Source organism: Pelodiscus sinensis, chromosome 1, assembly GCF_052426305.1.
Source record: "Pelodiscus sinensis isolate ZL-2025 chromosome 1, ASM5242630v1, whole genome shotgun sequence".
In the NCBI taxonomy this organism is placed as follows: domain Eukaryota; kingdom Metazoa; phylum Chordata; order Testudines; family Trionychidae; genus Pelodiscus; species Pelodiscus sinensis.
The window spans coordinates 105290282-105303917 of NC_143052.1; the positions used below are offsets into that span (position 1 = coordinate 105290282).

Genomic DNA, 13636 nt, shown 5'->3' on the forward strand with positions numbered 1-13636 from the left:
AGTTCAGAATCCAAAGTTGACTGGCACAAAGGTCAAATCATAGATCCATCCATGACTGTTTAGGGGAAAATATTTGCAAAGAGAACAACGCAATCCCTGGCAATAGTTGGGGAGGAGTTTCCTCAAGTTATTATTATTGTTAAGGCGCATTGGCAGAACTGTAGAATAGCAAAGAAATCTGCAGCTCAAGACTGAGGTGTCTTACCAGGGCAGTGCATGAAGACCCAGGATTTAGAAAGAAAGGACTATTGCAGATTAAGTCTGAAACCAGTTGGTTATTTTTGACTGTGTGCGAAAGTCTGGAATAACAGCAGTGCTACATATGAGGACTAGAGTACATTTCCATGATGTGGGTGACCCAGAACTAAACTGAATATCAGGTGTCACTTGCCCTGGTCTACGCTAGGGAGTTATGTTGAATACCAACCCCCTTATTTCAAAATAATAAGCAGAGTGCCCATACTATCCAAGCCCATTATTTTGAAATAGCGGGCTGGTTATTTTGAAATCTGTACTCCTGTTTTCCTCAGGGGAATAAACTTATTTTGCAATAGTTATTTCAGGAGTTATTATTTCAAATTTAGTTACTTTGAAATAATTTCCCAGTATAGACATGCCTATTATAGATAATTTCCCAGTATAGACAAGGCAGACTAAAGCGCAGTGGGAGAACTGTGTGTGAGGTTGGACTAGGGCAGGAAGAGCAGGGATTTTACAGGTCAGGAATATAGTACATTGAGAGAGCTCTGTGCGGTGGCCAGAAATGGAAACAGAGTGGTGTTAAGATAAGGTACATGAGAAAATCTGTGTATTACATACTATTTCCTAGTACAGAATGGTTGGGGTATTGCATTCCAAGACTGAACTTAATTCACTCTCTTTTTTCCCTGAGATAGATTTCATGGATAGAAGAATATCAGATGCTTTTGTCTTTATTATGAAATTCAGGAGAATCATTAACTTTTTGACACGCAGACTAGGGATTTGCTGCAGTGACATGTTTTCATTTAAGTGGGAGAACAGAAATTAGTGTCTGTGAAAGCTACCAGTTTGACAGCCGCTGATGCTCTTTTTTTAAACAAAGGACAGGTATGGCATAGAAACAGCAGCACAGCCTTTCTCGGCACTGCCCTGTCCTTGAGCTCCCCTGGATCGTTGGAGAGGTGCCCAGTTGGATTCAGTCACCTTTCTCTTTCATTGGCTTCCAAAGTAGTGGCCACTCGCACATTTCCTGAATACCAGATATTCTAGTACTTCTGAGAATAGTGTGACCCTGCCCATGTTGACATGACTTGGCACACATGGCACATGCATGGTCATGCTGGCAGGGGCAGAGTGGTACACTGTTCAAAATGGTGTCCCCTGTCTGGTTTTGTCTCAGTACTAGATGAAGGACAACTTGAGACAAAGCACACAAAAAGAGGATGGTCTGGTTTAAAACTGGCTTTACCTACTCTGAATATACACACAATAAAGATCTTGCCTATGTGACATGGAAACCCATCCATTAGAAATTGGACAGACTTTTTTCCGCATAGGACCTGACAAACACGCACCTACTGGTAACTGCTTTTGATCAGCAATGACTCCATTCTTATTTTAAATAGAGATGATCCTGAGATGGAAAACTCAGACCTAGATTTCAAACCTGGATGTTGCCAATTCTTATACCTTTCAACACGAGAGTCATGATTTCTGGAATTTTACTTACACACATACAACCGTGAGACCTGTGAATGTTTCAGAATCTGAGCTTTCATTTCAAAACAGACAGTACGTTTCCAGCCATTGTGGATACAGAGAAATGCTAGAAAATATGAACCATGAAGGTGCAAAAAAACAGAAGGCAAATAAGTGCTGTAATGTATTATTTAAAGTATCTTATGATATTTTGAGACCTGACTCATGATTTTTTAATACTTGGAGTTGGCAGTTCAGTTAATCTCTCTTAACAGACTAAGCTCATGCAACGTGAAATGAAGTCCAGTTTCTTATCAGCACTCCTGTGCACTGGATTCTTATAACACCTATCTTTGGAGTTGTTTAAGGCCATTATAAAAGTAGGGAGGGTTGCCATCAGTAATGAAATTTGTATCCACGTTCAGATATACTGACACATCTTTCCCCTGCTAGCTCAACCTCTGCCTCCAAAATTCAGGGAGAGTGTCCTGATAAGAGGGATGGTATGATACAAAAATAAAAGGCCTGGTTTCTTCTCAGTCCTCATCCACACAGGAAACCAACACAACACCTTCAAAAGTTGAGCCTGAGAGCTTTATAACTTTGTTAGACCATGGAATAGAGACACTGGATTTATGACCTTTTATCACAATCTATAATCCACTAAGCCTTACTCTCCCCAGCTTGATTTTTTTTTATTTATTGCCCCTCCTTGCCCCCTTATTGGAGAGGTTTTAGCAGGCAACTTCACCCTGAATTGTCCTTTGAAGTATGTCTTAACTGCTTATGCTAAGCAATCTGCTCCTCTCTGTATTTAGCTGTGCCACTGAACACATTTCCTGGACCTGAAGAAGACCTCTGTGAAAGCTGGAAAACTTGTTTGTCTTACAAACAGAAGTTGGCCTAATAAAAGATATTACCTCACCCACCTTGTCACTCTAGTATCCTGGAACTAGCATGGCTCCAATACAGCATACTCCAAATCCCTCTTAAAACAAACTCTAAGCATAAACTTCTGGCCTATATCTTGCCTGGATGGGTAGGAATGATGTCTCGACCTACTGTCAGTAGCTGGGAATAGGTGACAGGGGAGGGATCACTCAATGATTCCCTGTTCTGTTCATTCCCTCTGGCATCTGGCATTGGCCACTGTCGGAAGACATGATACTGGGCTAGATTGACCTTTGGTCTGACCCAGAATGGCTGTTCTTATGTATGTTCTGGAGTCCATTCCTGCACTCCAAACCCCTCATTACTGGCCCCATTCCCCATCCTTCACCCCCATGCCCTAGTCCAGTAAAAGTGAGTGAGGATGGAGGAGAGCAAGTGATGGAGGGAAGACTCTGGGGGTGGGGTCTTGGTGAAGAGGCAGGGCCTGGATATTTGGTGTTGTGAGATTAGAAAATTGGCATCTCTAGTCTGGAGTCCATACTAGGTCAGCCTCTAGAAAGGCAGTCAATTTACAGTCTCCAGCACCTTTTGAGAACTTCAGTTTTGATCCATTCAAGGCAGTTATGGTATCAGAGGCTCTTTTACCTGTTGAGCTGTTTAAAGTGGATGCTTTTGGCAGGGTACTAGCCACTTTTCTTGTTTTGGTTTGATTTCCTTGGCACCATCCAGAGAAGAAAGTGAAGAAGTCTGACTGTGGGGAGTGGCAGTGGAGTGTGTGTGTACCCACCAGTGGAGACTGTGGCCTAGGGACCCGTGAGGGTACACGTACTGGAGCTGAGTGCAAGCAAACTATGAAGACCCAAAGGTGTAAGATCCCCTGCAACTGGAAGAAGCAGTTTGGAGGTAAGGCTTGCCCTGTCTTAAGTGATTTACTTATCTCCGATTTGAGTATTGAGAAGTCACCCTCTGTGTATGCTCACCCTGGGCAGACAGCAGGCGTGCATGTTCTGCCTCTCTCTGCAGTGCTTCATGGTCAGTACAATTAGAGCTGAATGGAAATCTTACCCTAACTTTTTTGTATGAAAAATAGCTTTTAAAATGGAAATACATGTGATTCTTTTAAAATTCTATTTTATTTTTGTTGAGTTTTAAGGGTCAGACAGAGGGGAAATTATTTCCTCACTAGATCAGATTACAGCCTATTCAGGAGGGCTACGTCTAGACTGGCATGATTTGCCGGAAATGGTTTTAACGGAAAAGTTTTCCGTTAAAAGCGTTTTCGGAACAGAGTGTCTAGATTGGCACGGACGCTTTTCTGCAAAAGCACTTTTTGCGGAAAAGCGTCCATGCCAATCTAGACGCGCTTTTCCGCAAAAAAGCCCCTATTGCCATTTTCGCGATCTGGGCTTTTTTGCGGAAAATAAATCTGGGCTATCTACACTGGCCCTTTTGCACAAAACCTTTGCGCAAAAGGACTTTTGCCCGAACGGGAGCAGCATAGTATTTTCGCAAAAACACTGACAATCTTACATGAGATTGTCAGTGCTTTTGCGGAAATTCAAGGGCCAGTGTAGACAGCTGGCAAGTTTTCCGGAAAAGCGGCTGACTTTCCGGAAAAACTGGCCAGTCTAGACACAGCTGAGGTGTTTCACTGACATCCACTCGGTGTGAGAAGGTGGATTTTACAGGCCTCTAGGATTACCAGATGGTTTAAAAAAAATACTGCACACACTTGATCTCAGATCAGGGGTGGGAGGGAACCGGCAGGGAGGGAAGCGGGGCTGGCTGGGAGGGGTTTGAGAGGAGCAGGGCTGGTCAGAGGGGGAGGAGAAGGGCAGGAACTGGCCAGGGGGGAGCGGAGCTGGCCCGGGCGCACGTAGGTCCCCGGGTGCTGCCCGTCCCACGCACAGTCCCGGCGGGGCGCATTGGCAAGTCCAGCCCCGGGGATTCCATCCCGCTCCGGCCCTACCTCCCTCTTCTCTACTGAGTAGTTGCGTACTGCTTGGCTGGTAGACACGCTCACGCTCACGCATTTATATGTCCGGTATTTTCTCAATTTGTTTCCTGAACAGAAAACTCAATTACACCGGGCAACCCAACAGGCCTCCCAGGACAGGGTTTGAGTAACTGCTTATTTAGGCCATCAGAAGACAGGATATTCAGGGTAGAAGTGAGAACTGAGCGAATATCTGATTTTTTTTTTATGTGGTGGCCAAGCTGAGAAGTCTGGGAGAGGGGGGAGGGGACTTGGTTAGTATTGAACAGAAACTGTTTTTTGTTGTTGTTAGGTTTTTCATTTTGGGAAAGACAAAGTTGTTTGGGTCAATTCAACATTTCAAAACAAAATGGTTTGTTTCAAAAATGTCAAAACTAACATTTTTTGACTTTTTTGGGGGGAAAAATCTTCCTTTTTTGTTCAACTGAAGTTATTTGCCAAATTTGACCCTAATTCAAAGATAGTATTTAGTGCTCTGAATTGGCATTTTGCAGATAATTTTCAATAACAATAACATTAATACATAAATAATAATTATTATTAATAATAAACATATGTATTCATATTTATGAAAATATTCACCTAGCTCTAGTAGAGAGACCTTACTGGCAGGACATCCACCAAACCAGTACAGCCCCCAGAGGCCCAGCAACATCTTAAAGCTACTATCTATTGCCTTTCCACGGTTGTGAATACCCCCATGAGTACTTCAGTCTTCACTATGGAACACGATATACAATTTGCAGCCTCTTGAGTTAGTGGCTGTGACTTGTTGGGGAGTGGATAAAGGCCATACTATTTAATACATGAAAGATTAATATATGACTATGCTTTTCCTATGTAACCAGGACTCAGGTATATGGTTGCCCTTGTAGACTCAGCTCTTCTCTACTAAACAGCTTATATGACTTGAACTGATGATGACACTACAATGAATGCTTCAGGCAGTCCGTGCAGAGGTTCTGGAGTTGGCAGATCCTGTGCTGCACCTGGGCACTTGTAGTATTTCTGGCCCTATATGCAAGCTCAAGAGGTTGGATAATTCATTTTCAGAGAAATATACAAAAGTTTGGATGCACATTTGAATCAGACCTCTGGATCAGACCTCTGAACTTTTTGTTCTAACTCTTCACTAGTGAGAACTGGTCTGTGGAAACCACCTCTGCAGCGATAGAACCATAAACCTTTATACAGTGAGTGATGTGTAAACAGCAGCACAATGAGCACAATCAAATATACTTGATTTAATATATTTTAATTTCTTGATGAGAAAAAATAGATATTAATGGTCTGATTCTCACTAGCTTCACACCTTGTGTAGTCATTTACACCCATATTAAGTAATTGCAATATATTATTATTATGGTTTGCAACTTTTCATACCTCATTTGTAACTGATTCTGCAAAGCAGAGGAGAATCAGGCCTTTTGAATCTGGAGGAAATTTCCACTAACTTTTCTCTTCTATTGTAGTTTCTGTATTTAAAAAGTACTTTCCTTTTTATAACATTAATCCAGTGCCCAGCAAGAGCAAGATAATTATGTTTTTAAATTGGGTCATATTTGGGAAAAAAATACCTCTAAAAATCTCCCTTGAAGGTTTGCTCTCCTCTACTTCTTTGGATGTATAATGTACCTGTCTGAAATCACTGGCAGTATGTACCTGCCTGATTAGTCTTGGGTAACATTTATTCATGCTCCATGATTCTTTTTTAAAAATTCTTTGTGTTCCCACACTCTTTGCAGCAGAGTGTAAATACCAGTTCCAGGCTTGGGGAGAATGCGACCTGAATACTGCCCTGAAGACTCGAACTGGAAACCTGAAGAGAGCTCTTCACAATGCGGACTGCCAGAAAACAGTCACCATCTCAAAACCCTGTGGGAAGCTTACCAAACCCAAACCTCAAGGTACAGCCCATTTGCTGCCACTGATACACTATTCCATGTAAATCCAATTACTGCTAGATTACCACATGCCTTAGTGTGAAGTCAGTTGAGAAGGGCCTGCTGACTGGGGCAAGAGGAGGAGGGAGGCGGCAAAGGGACCAATTGCCCTAGAGCCCAGTGATTTTATGGGACCTGGGGCACCCAACTGACATCCAACTGACATCACCAGTAGCAGTAGTGGCTGCAGCCCTGGCCTCCTTAGAATTGCTGCCAGAGTGTTGGAGCATCACTCCACTACTCTGCATGGCTCTGAGGGCTTGCGAGGGCGGGGCACTTACTGTGGTCCGGGCAGTGCTGAGGGGTGGCTGCCTTCGGTCCCGCCCTTTCCACCCGAGGCCCTGCCCCTTCAAGAGTTGCAGAGTTGGTCCCCCACATACCTTGCCCTGCTCCCCACCCCCAATGGTTGTCAGCCCTGCTGGATTATACTTCCTTATGCTTTCCTAGCCATAGCACTGCTCCTGAATCTGAAAGTCCATCCAGGAATAAATGTGTCTGAGCTGTGCAGTCCTGAGGTCTTGACAAATAGGAGGTCGTATAAGGATTTAGAATCCCACACTAAAATCCCACTGCAAGTATACTGCCACCAGTTTGTTTTAACTATGGGTGTTGATGCTGTCATGGCTTCAGAGTACAGGAACTCTTCACACATCCCCTATTGATGGGAATGCACTAATAGCAGAAAGAAAAAATGTTTCTAACTACACAAATAACTTTTTCTTATCTCCTTATTGACTTTTAACTACCTGCTGAAAAGCCACAGCTCTCCCTTGGATTGGAACACTATTCTGACAAGCCATGGAGAGAAGAGTTTATTCTCCCTGCTGCTTAGTGTGTCTGGACTAATGCTGCTAAGTCAATGAATGTTCTGTGCACTTTGGATCATATAGTCCCAAATCTAAGAGAAGTGTTTACTAAGGTACGGGTGGGAGGAAGAAGAGGCTTTTTGCTGCCTCTGGCTGTAATTGACAATGCACTTCCCAATACGTGGACAGCCATATGTCTCACCAATTCATCCTGTTTCCATGTGTCACAGACTCTCTTGGTCAATATCAAGCAAACTTGTTTTTTTTCTGAGCACTTGAACTTTTTAATGAACTCTGCTGCGGTAGCAGCAGGTACAGGATAATTTATAGTGGGTGCTTAGACTGCTTGAAGTCCCACTGTGTCTCTGACAACATGCCTCATGTAGGCCACATAGCCATGTGTTTGCTGGAGCAGATGATACTTTTACTGGAAAATCAGCTGAGGTTGAGCAGATACCAAGGGTTTTTATTGCTTTCTTTCTCTGAATAAATATAAAAAATTACTCTATATGATTAAAAGTGACAGACGGTGCTTAAATTAGGAACCCGTAAAATATCATTGGGTCACTAATGGTCTATAGAGTAAGTCTGTCCCTTATGTCTCAGATTATACATACCTTCTTAAATAAAAATTGTGTGTCTATACATGTGTGCACACGCGCATGCATGCGTGCATTTATGGAATCACTTTGAATGTGGGAGGTTATTGGCTAAAGCTTAATTTTACATTACCAGAAGGCCTCTGCTATCCCTATCCTCACTATTGTGTTGCTCTGTTCTGCTGCTTTGCTGAGTCAGCATTTTCTATCAATGACTGACAGAAGAGGGCAGAACAAGATAAGCAGAATGGTGCTGGAGGAACAGTTTAGGAGAGAGATTCAGTCAGGTGGTGGAAAAACAGTCTTTGAGATTTTTGGTTTTTTTTTTTTTTTAAGAAAGCTTTGTTGGGGATTGTTGTAGCAGCCCTTATTAAATGGTAACTGGCTTCCCTGAATCAGGATACTGAGTCACTCTATTCATGTAGCTCCATTCATTAATAAAGAGAGGTCATGTAAGTTTGGACTATTGCAAACACACAGGCTTTCGGGGGCTGAAATATTTGTTGTAACAAGCCTGACTGCACTGCATAACTTATCTAAAGACACAACTCCATGTGATTTGAAACAATGCAAATGAAAAATGGCTGTAAATGTAGGTGTCTGTCCTTGAAAATTATAGTAATTGAAGGGAAAATGTCTAGTCTTAGCTCTCCACTGGAGATCTTTGTGGAACACTGCTACACTCTGCTTCCATATCCAATTGCATACGTGTAGGCAGGAGTTCCACGTGGAAGTCAAATATATAATATAATGGAGAAATTCAAGGTGGACAAGAAATCTGCGTGGTTCATCTCAGAGCAGAATTCTCCCGTTTGTGTATACTGAGTTATAGGAACTCTGTGTTGATGGAATTATTAATGAGGGTTAGAAATTAGAATGTATTTCAGGAGGACATAAAAATCTAGGTGGAGCTTTCTTTAACTGACCAAAAAAATCTTGCTGCTGAAATGCTGACTGTATTTTTGAGGAAGAGGGGATTTTCAGATGGATTTTGGAGCCCACGCAGGAAGGTACTCAGTTAGACTGGGACCCTGTTTAATTTGTGAGTAAGAGAGAAGCATTTCATTTTGGTGCAGAGCGGTGCATGGAATGCTTTGTTACCTGTATGCAGCAACTTCTATTAAGTGCTGGTGAACTGCAGTGTCATAGGTTGGCTGTTACTCCCACCAGTGATCACGAATAGCTGTGAGTTTAGAAGCTGTTCAGTATATGAGATGTTCTCCGTCAGATTAATCTTTTTTACCTGTAGCCATTATGCTTTAAGAGCAACATTTCTGTTCTTTATCAGCAGGAAGGTAAGCTCTGATTACCTCTCCAGCAGCGCTAGGCTGAAAGGAAGGAAACAAAGCAAGCAAACAACTGAATGTTGGGAATACAAAGTGGAATATTATCCTGTTTAAAGATAGACAGAGAGAGATTTATTTGGGCTCAGTTTCAAGCCAAGCCAATATGACCAAATCATTCCATAGGAACAGTGCCAGATGGTCCATCTAGTCCAGTATCCTGGATAGTGGCCAGCACCAGATGCTTCAGAGGAAGGTACAAGTACTTTCCAGCAAGCAGTCATGGGATAACTGCCTCCTAAGCCCCAGTAGATACAGCTAGACTTAGGCCCTGAAGTTTGATTATTTATATCCCATCTTAAATTTCATTAAAAATATTTACTTTTAGAACTCTGATGCTCTCATTATCCATGTGAAATGCAGGGTTTTTTTTCTGAATCCTGCCAAGTTCTTGGCTTCAGTCATATCTTGTCGCAGTAATTCCTGCAGACTAATTGTGTGTTCTGTGAAAGTGTATGTCCTTTTTCATCCTTGAATTTGTTGATTTTAAGTTATATTAAATTTTCCTCTGTTCTGGTGTTATGAAAGAGGGTGAATAGACTACCTGACTATCTTCTTTCACCATCCATTATTTTATATGCTCTTATCATGTTCCTTCCCGTTTGCCTTTTCACAACCATTTTTTATCGTCTCTTCATACATTTTTTCCATATTTCTAATATTTCTTGTTACTCTTCTTTGAATTCTCCTATATTAGTGGTTCTCAATTTTTTTTTTCATGGACCAATTGAGAATTATTGAAGGTCTCAGTGGACATCTTAATGAGCTTTCCAAATGCTGTTGTTTGTCCTGTTATCTAACTATTGTAAAGCGCTTTGTATAAGAGCTTTTAACACATCCCTGAATAATAATTAACTTTTTTGTTCAGTACTTTGCATGTAACATTGATGACCAATAAATAAATCCAATATAGGTAGGCTAGCTGAACTGCATCCAATGAAAACCACACGTACACAACTGAAAAATGTGACCAATTAAAACTATGCCTGTAGTGTAGTAGGATAGCTTGCAAATACGGTCTTTATCTTACAAAACACCTCCCAGCACCCTTCACAAGTAGTGTGCTGCTTGCTACTTAAGAGTCAAGGGAAGTACTGTACTCTGAAGAACCAGAACTACACCAGTAACAAAGTCTGGCCTTAATGGTTCCTGTGCCTCTCCCCAAATATAATGGAAATCACTTGTCTGGACAAGTGATATCCATTCAGTTTTGGTAGCAGTTTGGGGAGAGGTGTCTCTCCTTCTGCCTCACAGCTACCAAAATAAGGCTGGGAACAAAGGGCTCTCTCTCTCTCTCTTTCTCTCTTCCCCACTGCAGCAGCCACTGAGTTGGACTAGAAACAAGGGGTGTCTCTCCCATGTTCCAGCAGCTGCTGAACTGGGGCTGGGAAGAAGAAGAGTATTTCTCCAGCCATAGCAAGCACAGAACTGAGGTTAGGAAGGAGGAGAATCTCTCCCTGGCAGCTGCAGTCCTCGAGCTTGGGAAATGTGTCTCTTACTCTGGCTGTGCAGCCCTGCACATTCCAAATCCCCCTCGTTCTCACCCCAGTGCTCCCTCACCTACCCCCTATTTCACCCACCTCACCCAACTCTTCTCTACCACCCTCCTCGTATTTCCCCCAAAGACCACCACTTCATCTTATATATGTACCTTCTCCAGGGTCCAGGCACTTAATTTGTGGAGCTGTGCAGGTGTGGACTCCACGAATTAAGTGGTGACCCCTTTGTTCTCTTGTGTAAGGCTGTATAGGTGTGCACCTTAGAGATGTATTGAGCTGAGATCTTCATTGAGCAATCCAGAATAATACCCTTTTCTCTGAGGTGATGCAGTTAATTTAGAATACAGTAAGGTGTATTGGACGTTTACATTATTTCTTCCAGTGTGCAATACTTTGAACTTCTAGCACTGACTTAACCAAGCTAAGGGAATGGAACTGATGAAATTTACTTTTAAACTTTTCATAATCGTCTCCTAACTTGATATACAATACCTTTGTATTATCTGCAGGTGTTGCTATCTCACTGCTCATCCCCTTTTCCAGCTCATTAATAAGTATATGGAACAACACTGGTCCTAGGATGGAACCATGTGTCTTCCTATCATTAACGTGAATATTCTCTTGGCCACTTTGCAAGATGATTGTTTTTCTGCAAGATTGCTCTTTGTATTTTAAGAAGAAAAAGTGCATATAAAGAGGGAGAAAAATAAATATTGAAGATTTCCCTTTAGCTCCCCACTAGGAAGTACATATTTGGGTTTTTTTGGAAACCGGTGAGAGCCCTAGCAAAACCTCTGCAATGCTAAATCAGTGGAGCTACTTATTAACCTCAGGCTTGGGAAACTGGCAACCTGAGCTTTCGTTCCCTTTTTATACATTTTCTTCATTATTAATCAGTAGCTGTGGAAAGGCCTTAAAATGGTCTTCAAGCTGTGTCCAATCTGTCATTGTCTGAAAGTGGAATTTCATTAATTCAGACACAAACTGTAGAGCTTGGAAAGCTTGTTTCAAATGCACCCATATTTCTTACTCACCAGAAATCGATCCACCTCAGCCTTCTTTGTTTGCTTGGTACTGCATAGCTGGCAACTTTAAGTATTGATTGTACTCTCCCTCCACTTTCAGTATTCACTGCTTGAAGATGGAGAGTCTCAAACTTTGCTGTATTTTCACAAGGGAACCAACAGAATCAGAACCCACTAAATTTTCTGACAGGCACTTTCCTTTGAAAGTTTATTGGGGATCCAGCGTATATTATTATAATAATTTGGTCCTGGGTTGGTATATCAAAATATGACCTTATTGTACCCCAAAATGAAAAACTGGACACATTCTTGAATTTGATGTGTTTTTATTGGGAAATTGTTTGCACTCAGATTATGGTGTTGATATCCCAGATGCCATAGTTTGTCTATCACACAAATGAGGCCATGCAAAAACATATCATAGGCTGGGAGAGATAAAGGAATCATTTTTAGCATGGAATCCCAGCAGAGGCTGCTGAATCTCCTCGAGCATGTGCAATCACACATTCTATCAAGTGTCTGCCATGCAAGTGCTGTTCAAGATCTCTCTAAGCTAGGCTGATAGATATGAAGTAATCAGCTACATCTGGAGTACAGCTGCTCTAGTGGCCAACTTGCATAGATGAGCAGAAAGCATTGACAGTAAACTACATCTGCCCTATTTCCAAATTTGATTGATGATTATTCAGGTTCCAGTTGACCAGAAAAATAATGAGTTATTGTCAGGTGTCCTTTGCTTTTCAGGGGGGAGAATTTATTTTCACTGAGCTTGGTTGTCTCAGTGGACATTTCTCTCTTTCCATGCCTTTCACTTTCACTGTCTTCCCATCTATTTTTCTCGCTCATATTTTTGACAGTTTATCCTTCGGCTTAAAATAATATGAAATTGAATGATCAGTATATATCTACTATTATGTCATTCTGCAATGTAGCCATCTGTCATTCTAACTCCACTATGTTTTCTCTCAGTTTTTTTACACATATTTTCTATCTTCTTCTCCATCCCTTCCTCCTTCCCATTTTTCTTCTTTATGCATTTTTCATATATCTGCTCTTCCACCAAAATAGCCAGTTATTATTGCTCATGATACCAATACAGTTCAACTTGCATTTGCAACCTGCAGCCATGCTCATCTTTAATGACAGGCTGTGGCCTGAGGAAGTTTCAAGTCCCAACATTGCAGAAGGTTGTTTGGATCAAGCCACTATGAACATTGGATTCTGTTACCATAAACCCCTGTGGGCTTCCATATTATAGGTATAAGTGGCTACCGTCTGCTTCAGTAAAACAAATTAGGTGCAGCCCTTGGGCTCCTGGCAGATTGTCAGTACAATTCTCTCTTTTTCTCCAGTATGGGTGTCCAAATCCCAGAGGGAATATAATCTTCTTTGTATTCTTGCTTATTTCATGTCTAAATACTAATGCTAATACTCTGCAGCACACAGTGAGTTTTTATCTAAGAATCTTTACGAAAACAATTAGCTAATCCTCATAACACTCTTGTGAGCTCAGGAAATAAGATGATCCCCACTGTGGAGAGGCGTGGTGACAGAGATATAGAAATGACATATCCAAGGTCACACAAACAATCAGTGGCAGATCTATGAGCAAAATCAGGAACACCAGATACTATTCTATACTCCAAACAGTGGCTGCTGCTTCCTTTTGTTTCCAATCCTCATGTTTATCAAAAGAGCACGATTTTTCAGGGTAAGTCTCTCTGTCTCCATTGTAGTCTTTGATTTGGAGTTCTATTCTGAGCAGAATATTATGTTTATATTCAGGGAATTTCTTTTACATCTTCCTTTAAAAGGTGACAAAATAAAAAGCTGCGCCTTACTGAGCAGATGTAT

The 13636-nt window shown here is 41.7% G+C and overlaps 1 protein-coding gene across 5 annotated transcripts in view; it reads left to right on the forward strand.

Annotated features, from left to right (window-relative positions):
- PTN (pleiotrophin) overlaps positions 1–13636 on the forward strand; it is a 104505-nt gene that overhangs the window by 80234 nt on the left and 10635 nt on the right. For 4 of the 5 annotated variants that reach the window (XM_089782076.1, XM_075940138.2, XM_075940124.2 and 1 more), the window contains 2 exons: positions 3301–3474; positions 6313–6474. In XM_089782076.1, the coding sequence (XP_089638202.1) occupies positions 3301–3474; positions 6313–6474 (336 nt within the window). The remainder of the gene's footprint in view (positions 1–3300; positions 3475–6312; positions 6475–13636) is intronic. The other variant, XM_075940134.2, reaches the window with a different exon arrangement.